Below are 14,631 nucleotides of genomic sequence, written 5' to 3' on the forward strand. Positions count from 1 at the left end.
TTGTATTTCTTTATTCACAATGAGTAGAAAGCAGCCAGTAACTAACTCATTTTTAAAATGCCTTCATTTCACATTTGTTATGGATTAAAAACTTGAATTTATGAATGACATTGTTAATAATTAAAAACAACTGCATTACACATTGATCAAAACTAATAACACATATCACAGGGAGACATAAATAATACATGGAATGTTTGTATTCAGCTCACTTGAGCTCAAAAGAACACAACATGTCATGGAGGGTAATGATGGTGTCATGGGTTAAACCAGAAAATCCACTGTTGTGTTGTTCAGTATATAAACAAACCTGCTAAGCCAGATGCACACATCGGGGTCATGACATGAGGGTCTGCTACATACAAACCAAAATAATGAGTGGATTTGTTAATGATGCAGATGGCTAAATTTAGCACAGGCAGCCCTTAGCGATGCCATATACAGTAACTCAACAGAATATTTCCTTCTGTAATTTCACACTGCCCACAAACATCAGCCCATCTCATTGTTTTGAATGGAGTAGACAAGGCTATGATACAAGTTAAAAATATAATGTTAATGAGTGCTGGATATCTACGCATGTCAGGTACCTAATGGAGAACTATTAAATTATACAGGGAATGTTTCCATTCAATGTAACAAATAATGCTTCATGATTTGATACTATATTGGAGCTCTGTATTTCATCATTTCTATAGGCTTCATTAGAAGCTGTCATTTATTTTCGAGTATTCACAATCCACATGTTCAGAGACCTGAATCTGTTCAGATTGTTTGGCATTGAATAAATAAAGGCTTGGGGGAAGAAAATTATTTCTATGTGCGTGTTTGTATGTGCGAGATGGTTTTGTCCTGAAGCTTTTGAATGATAAATGTGTGTCGCTGTGGATAAAACAGCAGATGTTGATGTTATTGAGGAGTCATGCAAGTTAAATAGAGGCAGGCAGTTGAGTTTCTCTCTCTCCATATGCTTATTTGTATAAATTATGAAGCCAACCCACCTTTCCAAAGACCAACCTGCAGTGCTGTGTCTTTAGGGACAGTTCCCAAGCAACCGCCTCAAAACAAACACAGTTCGGCACTGTGATGTAAAATTAGATCATTGTGTGTGAGAAAGGAACCCCAGTGAAGTCACAATGGGATTCAAACTGTAATCTACAGTGCAACAGGGTCACATTGTTTTTTTTTGATGAAGAAGGGGAGAATGGGGAACCACCATCTGTGGCAGAGGATAATAAATGGGACGTGTTTGTTGAAACAAATGCAAACATCTCCACCTTTCCCAGCAGCAATAATCTCATTCCTGTTTTCAATGGGCTGCGTTGCCACAACCATCACAGTGAATATTTACACTCTTTTCTCTTCCCTATTTGCAGTCATTCTTTCACGCCATATCTGTTCTCTCCCTCCCTCCCTCCCTCGCTCTATCTATTTATTTTCTACTTTCTACACCCCCAGCATCTTCTGTGCTCATATATATCTGACAACCCACAGTAAATCACTTTACAAAAATAGAGAAAAAGAAGCCTTTTTTCCCTGTGCTTACAAAGAGTGTGATCCATTTGCTGTCCTCCTCCCTCGGCATAATGTAAAATAATCCTTCCCCTCTCTTAGTTTCATTTCCTTTGCTTAGACTGTGGAAATGCTGAGATCTGGAGAACAGCACATTTGGTAAACAAAATGTTTGCATCAGGATGAAGACAATAAGAAAGAGAGACGTAAGGCTGGTATTCTTTTGGAAACTTAAAAGCACACTGCTTGGTCTGTGGGTGCTTTGAAGTTTAAGGCATAAGAGATGTGCTAGGTTTAAATTGAATCAGACTGTGACTGGTGTAAAAGTCCCTCCCGAGCCAAAGAGAAATGGGCCGAACCTGGTGGACAAGTTGGACAGCTGTAATTTAGAGGCAAGTGCTCTGACAAAACATCACTACAAATCTCTTTCGCCAAGAGACAATTCCCTTTGTGTCCAGAAAACCAAGAGCCGAGAAATCTGCTAATCTCTGCATCAGATCCGTTGTCTTTTTATGGCCAAGAGTGTGTGTGTGTGCATGCACAGTCCAAAATAAACATTTGTCAAACGCAAATATTTTTTTAAATAAATTGCTTTAGTGAAACGGTCAGTAACTTTATGACTAACTGCAACATAATACATGGCTTAAACCATCTGCTAAAGAAAACATCTATCCCAAGTTACGATTCATAGATATTCTAATAACATTTACCTCAGTGGAAAATGTACCATCAGAAGAGTATCTTGGATAACTAAAGTTTTTTTCTTCCAGAACTCCATTTGGCAAAAAATATGTGTTAAATTCCTTCCATTTAGCCACCTAAACTAATATATAAGGGGAAAATTCCAGTTGCATTTCCACAATCAGACTTGTGACTCTTATCGTTACTGAGGTACAGCTTTTGTGACAACTTTACAATGTGACAACTAGCCCCGTTTCTCCTGTATAATGCTGCGAGTGACACAGTGACCTGGTGCTGTTTGTCACAAATATACATAAAAAAAAAACAGCAAAATAATTCCATTGTCACAGAGATAAAAATACATTTTATATAAAAATTAATTTTACCATTTTAATAGTTTTAGCACTGACAAAGGGGCAATCCCGAAAATGTTTTGCACTTGACATGCTTTAAAACTTTGCACATTTTAACTCTGTTGGGGCCGTTACATAAATAAATAAAAAAATCTATTGGAGACTTTTCCTATTTCCGTACGAGCTCTATTCACAATTTTGGATTCTGAATTATTTGAGTCTACACAACTTGAAGGGATAGTTCACCCAAAAATGAAAATTCTCTCATCATTTACTCACTCTCATGCCATCCCAAGATGTGTATGACTTTCTTCTGCAGAACACAAACAAAGATTTTTAAAAGAATATTTCAGCTCTGTAGATCCATGAATGGTGTAGTGAATGGTGACCAAAACTCTGAAGCTCCAAAATGTGGATAAAGTAACTATAAAAGTAATTCTATACAGACTCTAGTGGTTAAATCAATGTCTTTAGACACGATATGATAGAAATGGGTGAGAAACAGATACATTTTTAAGTCATAGATTCTCCTCCCTGCCCATTAGGGGGTGATATGCAAGAAGACTGTAAATCACCAAAAATAGAAGAAGGAGAATGTGAACGTGAAGTGGAGATTAACTGAGCAGGGTGGAGAATTTATAGTAAAAACAAAAAGTGAGAGAGAGACTTAAATATTGATCTGTTTCTCACCCATACCTGTCATATTGCTTCTGAATATGGATTTAACCACTAGAGACGTCTGGAGTACGTTTATGATGCCCTTATGTGGATTTTGGGGATTCAACCTTTTGGCACCCATTCAGTTGCATTGTATGGACCTACAGAGCTGAAACATTCTTCTAAAAATCTCCCTTTGTGTTCATCAGATGAAAGAAAGTGTTAAGTCCGTACTAGTTGTTTACTAGAGGTGTTTTGTTCTCGCTCTCCGTCTGTGTGTGGTTCGTTTTGCCGTGTGCTCATTTCCAGGTGCAGCTGATCTGCAAATTGCATCACCTGTGCAAAGGCGATGGGCTGTCTCTGATGGTGTGCCTGTTAAAATCCTGCTGCAACACTTCAGAGACGCGCTGTTATGACTCCAGGCAGGTTGTGCTGTTCCCAACTCTTTGCCATCTGCCAGACCAAATTTTGTTCTCTGTTCATGTGTTGTCTAAACACCGAACTTAATGTGCAGTGTGTGACTTATCATTTGAAATTTCAAATAGTTATCTGTCTTTTAAGAGTGGCCTGCCCTTTTTGTTTGAATAGGGTTTGTCATGTTTTGTTGGAATAGTTCAGTCTTGTTGTATCTTTATTTTTCTTTTACATTTAGCTTATTTATTTCTCTTTTCTAGATTATTTGTTGTTTATTATATTTGGCCAGGGGTCACCCTGAAGTCCTCCTTCCTGCTGCTTTTTAATGTTAATTGCATAACAATAAAAACTATTGTTGAACTTCTACTCTGTTCTCCCACGCCTAGGGGGCGTAACAAAAGTCATATACATCTGGGATGGCATGAGGGTGAGTAAATGATGAGAATTTTATTTTTTAGGCGAACTATCCCTTTAAGCATTGAGATGTTGTTTGGAGTGGTACTTGGCACAGACGTTGTGCAACATATTGTATAATAAAAATAATGTAAAAATACAATTTCATGGCTGGAAAGAAATGTTGTTGGCTGGTAATTTTGCAAAAAAAAAAAAAAGAAAAAGGTAATTTAATGTATGTATCTGATTTGCAATTATGATGACAGTGTTATGTGAAAGAGAAAAAGAAAATACAGGAAAGACACCCAGAGGAGAAGAAAAGTCAGGGCAGGACCTGAATGCCCGTGGGCACTTTGGCATCTTAAATAAATGATAGCCACTGCTGAAGATGTGTCATACCTACAGTGTAAATAAGCGTGCCTTGTGTATCGGTAGTTCCAGGGAATCTGCTCTTTTCTGCTTCACAGAACAAGGTCCAAGCGCGACTTACCATGGGTGTGTGTGTGTTCGTGTGTGTGTGTGAGTGTTTGCATATGCATGAGTGAGTCACATAAAAACAGTAAACAATTTTAAAATGAAAAATGTAAAACACAGAAGTTGCTGGCACAGGGATACCTAAGGAGAAGAGCACCTCCCCCTTTGCACGGTGAAAGTCTTGTCTGTGGTTCTTGTGCTGTACGGATGAAGCCACACATCTTGCATTATTTCTCGGGTTAGTGTCCGGTCACAGTGTCCGGATCATTGCAGGCCTTTGGCACCATGTAAACGTTAGTTTGTTTAGTTTGCACTCAGATATCCCACAACTCTTTGGGATTGGCAATTGGCTGCAGACTAAGAGGGGTGGGCCGGGGGATGTCCGTCCCCCTCTTGCAGCATCCTTGTATGTCCATCATTTTGCTAGCCCTGCATACTCAAGGCCCTGCCCATGATAAAATGAGCAATATGGTACCTGCAAAATTAAAGGAAAATCATCTTTGATCTCAGGTGTTTGATGTTTCATTTTATTAGTACAATATCCTATCAATATGTCATACCCACATTAACATGATCAATCTTTTTAAACATTGTCATGACTTCATGTCTTGAAGCTCAAATAACCCCCTAAAACCAGTATACAAGTCATTTATATGACTCATGCACAATATTCCAAGTATTCGGAGGTGATATGATCACTTTGTGCAATGAACAGAGTGAAAATCATTCACTCTCAAATCAAATAATTGATGAATTGCTTAAATCAAATATGGCGACTACATTAATAACATCAGCCCTCATTGGTTCTCATTGCGTCTTGTGACCACACATCATCTTGTCTCATGGTTTCTTGGTTCTATAAACTCCTCCTACATACCAGGTTTGATATCAATGAATTTAAAAATCATTGGTTCATGTACATACTGTAAGTGATTGTGTTATGTGTGGAAGTAAATTTAATTGCAAATTTAAATAAAACTTTTAACCCAGGAGTGAGTGAGGTTTCAAAGCTGGACTGTATTTTAAGCAAGATTTTCAGCAAATAATATTTAAATTTCTTATATTTCCAACTGTTTCTCACACTAAACTGTCATAAGGCTCCAGAAGACTTAGAATACAGAAATCAAGTCATATGGACTACTTTTATGGTATGTCAATTAGGCTTTTTGTCCTTTTTGGAGCTTCACAATGAACCTCTTCCTCTTTTATTGTATGGAAAAGCACAGCTCGCAAATACTGCTACATTTCACCCCACAGAACAAAGAAAGTCATTCAGAAAGAATTGTACGTTTTTCCCTTGAACAATTCCTTTAAAGAATAATTCACCTAAGAATGGAAATTCTGTCATTATTTACATTATTTATAAACCTGTTAGACTTTCATCTGTGGAACACAAAAGGCTTCAAAAAGTTTTCACAAAGTATATTTACCATAATGAAAGTAAATTGTGACTAGTAACTTCAAACCTCGTATCTCGTAACCAAACGTCATGAAGTAATGCTGCTTGGTAATGAATTGCAATTAGAACTAATGAGGTTTGATGTTATCGATGAAGCTGAAATATTTGATTTAGCAGCGTTACTAATATGATTTGATAAGATTAAGTTCTTAGAAGTTCTGTAAATTGCACAAAACAATCACTTCAAAAACTTGGAACTAAGGTAATCAAGTGTTCTTTTTCCTTTTTCAAGCTTGACAGACTAGATTCACTATTCACTTTATGGTAAATAAACACTTTTATAAAAAAAAAGTCAAAAAGGTTTAGAACAATATTAAAATGAGTAAATAATCAATTTGGTTGAACTATTTATTTGCTGTTTTCTTATAGGCATAACATCACATTATTTCAGAAATCTTGAACCTTTCAACAAACCTGCACAATTATAGGCTTCTGAGTTTTGCTTCCGGTCCTTCATGGACCTGGCTCGGACGGGAAGACGTTCCTCAGCTGCTCGATTACCTGCTGCAGCTGCAGCACAGTGTCCTGCTCACGGTCCAAATCATCACCTACACAACATTACATGCTATAATAAACATGACCTCTACAAAATGCATCACAGGCTAACAGACACACAACCCTAATAATCCTTCTTAACAAAAGTTAGATCACTTTGAATCCCATTAAGGGCCAAACGATAGCTTGTTGGCAGGCTGACAGCAAATGGTTTTAGGTCTCACCTACTACTTCTGTTTCTGTTGTCTTTCTGCTGGGAGGCTCCCCCTGGTGGCCACCCCCTGACACAGGTGAGGACAGAGAGGAAGGAGCAGAGCCATTGGCCTCCGAATCATCTCTGGGCTGGTAGACATGAGAGAACGAGAGAGAGAGAGAGAGAGAGAGAGAGAGAGAGAGAGAAAAGAATGAATTCCTAGTGAAAACACTGGCTATATTAGGAATAGAATCCTAGCATACTATTCTGACATTAACTGAAGCTCCTGACCCATATCTGCATGATTTTATGCACTGCACTGCTGCCACACGATTGGATAGTTGTTGGTGCCAGATGGGCTGGTTTGAATATTTCTGTAACTGCTGATCAACAATGTATCATGCTACTGTTTATAATGTTTGTTGTTTCCAACCTGGTCTCACAAAATCTCATTACTATGCCTACATTTTTGCAAAAACAAATAACATAGCTATGTATGTGGCTAGTTCCTCACACAATGCTATCTTATGACATCAAAACAGTTTTAATATAGTGCATGACTTGAAAGGCAATACATGTTATATCATGTAAGTAGTTACAATTACAAGCTTATTTAAGAACAATCAAGTTGCCCAGTAGGTCAGCCAGTGGCGGCCCACTAACAGAACACGTGTTCTGTAGACATGTGATCCGAAAGTGTCATAGAAGCTCCACAAAACCTTGTATAACTTTACATTTGCTTTTATGATACTATCGGTTAACAGGTTTAGGTTTAAAGTTTAGGGTAGGAATATCAATATGTTTATGTAAAATTCAATAATTCATTAACCTTATCTGTTTTTCATCTCACGTTTGCTTTTTTGAAACCATTGGTTAGGTTTAGGTTTAAGGTAGGGAGGAAGGCTTTTTTGATTTAAAACTCCTTAGAGCATTAGCCTTAGAAACATAATTTATGTTATCCATCCTGATATTAATAGTTGTTATTGGCATCTATAAGAAAAAAATTCAAAAAGTCTTCAGATGCTACCAAAACTCCAAAGTTTGGTGTTTATCGACCAGGGATTTGGCCCCTTTTCCAAATGTCACAAAAGCATTGTTTTTTCTTTAGGGATAAAACAAACTGATGAGATGACTCGCCTCTTTTTTCACATTTTACAGGCAGGCGAGTTGAATTGAGGTCGTTTGCATGAAAACTTAAATTTATTCCATGTTAAACTCTTTTATCGCTCCACAGAGATGGCCATAGAGGGAAGACCGTACTTTCCCAAAGACTTTTGAGGGGTTCAGAATAAAGTGTTCAGATCTCCATAATCTCACCGTATTATTTCTTCCTGTGACATGTCTCCTGCACATTTTTGTCTTGTTAAATCAACTTCTCTTGCCTTCATTCTTTTCCCTCTATTTCCAACTAATTCCTTTTCACCTTTAGCTACAGCCTCTGTGTTTTTCATCTAACCGGCCAGTCGATTATCACTCTGCAGCACTTCAGCTCGCTCTCTCCTCTGGACGGTCAGCACAACCACCTCTTATCCCATTCAATCAGCTCAGCTTGAGCTCCTCTGTTCCTTCCTCAGCCTCCTGTCTGTCTTTCTTTCATCAGGTATAAAGGATTCTCTCTCTGGCCACTGTGCTCTCGTCCTTAAGTTCTACATTTGTCAGCTTGTGAGATGACTTACCTACAATTTTTCCCACTCTGTCTGTACGATTCCATCTCCATCAATGGTGTTCTCCCCATACATAATCTCTCTCTCTCTAACTCTGTCTTCCCATCTTTGCAATTTACCAGAAGCAATTAACCAGAAGTAAGTGAGCTTTCCTGTCTCTCTCATCCTCCATCTCTTGTCAACCTTCAGTAAAAGGTAGGCTGGGCAAAAATAGCTAAAAATACTGTATATTTCTTCATATTTCATACATCTTTTTCTGATATTTGATAAATATATTTTCTTTTTTCTTCTCCCATTTTCTCCCCAATTTAGAATGCACAATTCCCAATGCGCTCCAAGTCCTCGTGGTGGCATAGTGACGAATCTCAGTTGAACTTATCAACATAAATACGTCAGTTTTTGCTACTAAAGCTTAAATAAGATAGTATATCTTAATAGTACTTAACAGTTAATATTATATCTATCTCTATTGCATATATAGCTATATATATATATTTACACATACATACAGTATATATACAGTGTGTGTATATATATATATACATACATACATATATATATACATGGATACATACATACATACACACTGGCAGCCAAAAGTTTGTAATAGTGTACAGATTTTGCTGTTTCGGAAGGAAATTGGTACTTAAATTCACCAAAGTGGCATTTAATTGATCACAAAGTATAGTCAGGACATTATTGATGTAAAAAAACAGCACCATCACTATTTGAAAAGAAGTCATTTTTGATCAAATCTAGACAGGTCCCATTTCTAGCAGCCATCACTCCAACACCTTATCCTTGAGTAATCATGCTAAATTGATAATTTGGTACTAGAAAATCACTTCCATTCTATCAAACACATTTGAAAGCTATTTGGTTCATTAAATGAAGTTTAACATTGTCTTCGTGTTTGTTTTTGAGTTGCCACAGAATGAAATAGACTGTCATGTCTTAAGGTCAATATTAGGCCAAAAAATTTAAGATTTCATACAAGGGTGTACACTATAGTCTTCAAAGACAAAGAACAACTGGCTCAAACAAGAACAGAAAGAGATGTGGAAGGCCAGATGTACAACTAAATAGTTGACAGCTTCATTGAATTATACCCGCTCAACTCAAGTTTCATGAACAACAGTAAAGAGAAGACTCAGGGTTTCAGGCATTATAGGAAGAATGGCAAAGAAAAGCATCTTCTGAAACAGAAAACAAAAGGAAAAGGTTAGAGTGGGCAAACAAACACAGACATTGGACAACAGATAACTGAAAAAGAGTGTTATGGATCTTAACCCCATTGAGCTTTTGTGGGATCAGCTAGACTGTATTCTCCAGGAATCATATGGAACGGATTTCATTCCTCCTTATCCCGTCTCCATCAGCTTCGATAATGTTGGGACATCTATGGTTGGTAAAGCTCAACCCACACATCGATTGGTCAACCAACACTGTACTTGCTTGGAGTCCTTATTGTCTGTCGCACTGTCTGTCTTAACTCTGCTCTGTTAACTCTGTCCAGTCTTGTGTTTCATTGCAGGATGAACCAGTGAATTATCCGGAGTGCTGTCGACATACCTTGATCTGAGGGCAGTATTCAGCAAGTACTGCACTGTGACCCTTCCTCTTATTGCCCAACGACTGTACTATCGAATAGTTTGTCACACCTTTGATGGTTCTCATCTCCACTCGCACTGATTTTTGTTGGTCCCCAGTAGTCGAGGACACTTTTACCAAATTAAAGAAGTTATTTTCTACCGCACACATTCTAATTACTTCCGATCCCACAAATCAGTTTGTGGTGGAGGTGGATGTGTCTGAGGTTGGTGTTGGAGCAGTCCTATCCCAGCGCTCCCCCTCGGAAGGAAAGATGCATCCGTGTGCTTTTTTCCTCATCGTAATACAGCTGAGCAGAATTACGACGTCGACAACCAAAAATTGTTGGCTGTCCAGTTGGCCATGGGTGAGTGGCATCACTGGTTAGAGGATTCGGGGGTTCCTGTCGTGGTCTGTACAGATCATAAGAACCTACAGTAGAGTGTATTAGTAGCGCCAAATGTCTTAACTCTAGGCAGGCCCGCTGGGCATTATTTTCACATGCTTCAATTTCGTGCTTTCATATAACCTGGCTCTATATACATTAAGCCTGACTCTCTCTCTCTCTCTCTCTCTCTCTCTCTCTCTCGATGTTTTGAAATCGAGACCTAAATTGTGGCTCTAATTCTAACGTGGGCTTTTGATTCATGTGATGGTAATTTTCAGGGTGATTCTGTAACTGGGTTTTATGACATCAGTTTTAAATTTACATTTTTAAATCAGTGGGCTTTGTCCCGCGTCCCTCATGTCATGAGAAGTTTTTATGCATTTACTCTCGCGTCCTCGCAGGGATACTGGTAACTATAGCAGCTATGGCTGATTAACTGTATAAATCCATGTAAACATCAAAGTTAAATGTAAATGCTTTTTGCTCTTCAGCTTAATAGCAAAATTCTGTATAAATATAAATAAAGAGTACATTTTAAAATGTATCTGTATGGTTTGCTCTCTATATTTTTTATGTTATTTTAATCAAGTAATAATTTGTCAAAAATAATTTAATACATTCAGCATGAAATTAAACATGGCAGGAGAGAAGGAAGCAGTAAACTCCCAGCTCGTACATCTTTATGGATTATGGGCAATTATCCATCGTCGAATGTACACTCGAAATTAGAGTGCATTGTGGGTAAGAATAAGTGAACAAAAGTTGGGAACGAGTGGCTCACTCAAAATTCAGACAGACCTACAAAATGGCAGACACCCGAAATAGTGCAATATAGTGGATAGAGGTGGTTTCAGACACAGCGAGTGTTCCACGACCAGGGTTGGTACCCTCCGCAGGCTGCAAACTCAGCGTTTAGAGAGCGGCGGTACTAAAGTACAGAACTAATGATCTAAATTATTTTGAAACAGAAAACTGTCACTACACTGAAATAAGAATCCACACAGGAATTTAAAAGCTATGAAATGGCAAAAGTAGGCATTAATAAAGTATGATCTTGCTTTGGTTTATATGTCAGCATTATATATAATGTCCAGCCATATACTCTTTAGTGAAGACGAGTTGCTGCAATTGTACAGAGAATGCAGAGGGAAAATTGAAGAGGAGCTTTACAATGTTTTATACTTTGCAAAAACAACTGATTTGTGAATGAGCCGAACTACACATCCATACAGTATATGAGCTTAACAATCCACTTCATCATGGACTGCACATTGTGCAGTAGATGCATGCCAACTTCCTGAAGACCACACTGGAGAAATTATAGCACAAAGCTTAAGGAAATTGCTTCAATCATGGGGATCATCAAGTCTGTGTCACCACTGATAATGCCACAAACAACATCAAAGCACTGCAACAAAATGACTGGACAAAGAGTTGTGAGCGCCTTCTCAAATACTTGGAAAAGACAGTGTGAACTGGCCATCGCTCAGCTAGGCTAGCCAGCTCATAAACTCATAACTAAGAGTCCAACCTGATGGGGCTCTCAGCATCAAATGATTGAAAGGGTCATAGAGCAAGAGAAAGCTCTAACACAAGTCCTTCAAGCTGACAAAAAGACCAGCCATTTAGCTCCAGCATGGCAGGACATGGATGTTCTTGAATCTGTAAACAAAGCCCTCTTGTGGAATTCACAGATGCCTTGTCTGGAGAACAGTACATGAGCGTTTCATCCTTGAAGCCTGTGCTTCATCTTTTCAATGAGCAGATTCTTAAGCCACAGGATGATGAGACCCAAATCACCAATGCTCTCAAGTTGAGAGTTCTTGAGTATTTTAATAAAAAATATGCTGACCAATTCACCCAGGAACTGCTTGACATGGCTTCCCTTCTTGATCCCCACTTTAAAACAACATACATAAAAAGGCAGAGAGAGTGGGCTACATTAAGGTCAAAGCTGCTGCAGAGATGGAGAGTCTAGCAGCTGAGCAGGCAAGGTCTGCAGAGGTCTCAATGCCACCAGCTGAAGCTACTGAAGGGTCAGGCCTTCCTGCTAAGAAGCAAACGTTTGGGCAGCTTCTTCAAAATTGCATCATGCCAATGCCAAGCTGTCCTTCAATCAGACTGGGAATCAATTCAAATGGAGCTTAACAACTATCTATAGACAGATGAGGTTGATGGTGAGACCAACCCCTGGAATGGTGGAGGCAGCATTACGCCAATTTTCCACGAGTGGCCAGCTTGGCAAAAAAATATCTCTGCATCCCTGCCACAAGTGCTCCATCAGAGCGGGCTTTCTGCACAAGTGGGAAAATTGTCACATATCACACATCAGCATTGAAACCCGAGCTGGTTGAAAGGTGTTTATTTATTTTATATTCCCTTTGAGAAGCATTCATTTATTGTATTATATCAAGTGTTTATGTTTGATATTTTTTCGTATATTTTTTCGTATATAATTTACTGACTGGATTATGCAAAACTAGGCACTACCACATGGTTTAACATTTTAAAAAGTTTTGTTCATTTAAAAAAATAAAAAACCTCCCCCCATCCTCCTGGAATCTCCACCCCTGTATATTGTATAACACTTTTGACTGCACAATTGTTCCATATCAATTCACCAAATTACTCAGTTCTTTAAAAGAGCTGTTAAAGATATCACAGCAAAATAACCAAATAAAAGGAAAAAGCCTAAATAAAACAGATAAGAATGACAAACTATTTCTATAAACTCCTGCGTTTATTTCAATCCATCCATCCATCGTCAACCGCTTATCCTGTGTACAGGGTCGCGGGGGGCTGGAGCTAACCCAGCTAACATTGGGCGAAAGGCAGGGGACACCCTGGACAGGTGCATTTATTTCAATTTCTGTGGAATTTTGTATTTTTTTTTAAACTACTTCAAAGAGTTCTCATCAAACAATCCTCCATGTGCAGCAATGACAGCTTTGCAGATCCTTGGCATTCTAGCTGTCAGTTTGTCCAGATACTCAGGTGACATTTCACCCCACACTTCCTGTAGCACTTGCCATAGATGTGTCTGTCTTGTCAGGCACTTCTCACGCACCTTACAGTCTAGCTGATCCCGCAAAAGCTCAATGGGGTTAAGATCCATAACACTCTTGTCCAATTATCTGTTGTCCAATGTCTGTGTTTCTGACTCTCTAACATTTTCTTAATGTTTTTCTGTTCCAAAAGTGGCTTTTTCCCATAAGGCCTGCACCCATGAGTCTTCTCTTTACTGTTGAATATGAAACTGCTGTTGAGCGGGTAGAATTCAATGAAGCTGTCAGCTGAGGACATGTGAGGCATCTATTTCTCAAACTAGAGACTCTGATGTTCTTATCCTCTTGTTTAGTTGTACATCTGGCCTTCCACATCTCTTTCTGTCCTTGTTAGAGCCAGTTGTCCTTTGTCTTTGAAGACTGTATTGTACACCTTTGTATGAAATCTTCAGTTTTTTGGCAATTTCAAGCATTGTAAAATCTTCATTCCTCAAAGCAATGACTGACTGATGAGTTTCTAGAGAAAGCTGTTTATTTGTTGCCCTTTTTGACCTAATATTGACCTTAAAGCTAGGGTGTGTAATCCAGAGAGGATAGCAGTTAGCAAGCAAGCTTTGAAAGCATAGAGACCGCCATCGCTTCAGAGGTGTCTCCAAAGCCACACCTCCTCTATAACACATGAACACACACAGAGCAGATTCTAAGCACAGGAGGAGAGACGTGTTGGTGGAATCCATTGCAACGGTATCAGATTACCTCATGTCTCATTCACAGGTTAGACATTACAATAATAACGAAAGTAATTCTTGTGCTCACTCTGCACAGCGTCAAGGAACCCTCGCTAATGACGTGTGATTGTCTGCATTAACAAGTTGAGCGGTGGAATGCAAATATAGATTGACAGACAGGAAGGACATCCTATCATTACATTCAGACCGAATGCAATGATTGGTCGATAATGTTTTAGTCCTGTTCCTTCCACAGAAGATGGCAAGTGATTTTCTAGTACCAAATTAGCAATTTAGCATGATTACTCAAGGGTAAGGTGTTGGAGTGATGGCTGCTGGAAATGGATCTAGATTTGGTGTAGATTTGATCAAAAATGACTTTTTTTCAAATAGTGACTGTGCTGTTTTTTACACCAGTAATGTCCTGACTATACTTTGTGATCAATTGAATGCCACTTTGATGAATATTCCAAACGTTTGGCCCCCAGTGTATACAGTATATGTACTTGCAGTGTACACACACACACACACACACACACACACACATGTTGGTGCGGCTATCCTTATAATGATTTTTATACTGTACGAACTATAGATTCTATCCCCGAAACCGAACCCTACCCCT

General features: G+C 38.6%; 2 protein-coding genes across 2 annotated transcripts in view; one reads left to right on the plus strand and one right to left on the minus strand.

Moving 5' to 3' along the window:
- The window catches only part of LOC127663229 (uncharacterized), a 516,242-nt gene that overhangs the window by 293,495 nt on the left and 208,116 nt on the right, over positions 1–14,631 (plus strand). The gene's annotated exons all lie outside the window — the stretch shown is intronic.
- Positions 1,426–14,631, minus strand: part of drp2 (dystrophin related protein 2) — a 261,720-nt gene continuing 248,514 nt past the window's right edge. The window contains exons 22-24 of the mRNA XM_052154732.1: positions 6,663–6,780; positions 6,358–6,491; positions 1,426–4,959 (exon numbers count right to left, since the gene is read on the minus strand). Of these exons, the coding sequence (XP_052010692.1) occupies positions 6,397–6,491; positions 6,663–6,780 (213 nt within the window). The 3' untranslated portion in view covers positions 1,426–4,959; positions 6,358–6,396. The remainder of the gene's footprint in view (positions 4,960–6,357; positions 6,492–6,662; positions 6,781–14,631) is intronic.

This window comes from Xyrauchen texanus, chromosome 23 (genome assembly GCF_025860055.1).
Source record: "Xyrauchen texanus isolate HMW12.3.18 chromosome 23, RBS_HiC_50CHRs, whole genome shotgun sequence".
NCBI classification, from domain to species: domain Eukaryota; kingdom Metazoa; phylum Chordata; class Actinopteri; order Cypriniformes; family Catostomidae; genus Xyrauchen; species Xyrauchen texanus.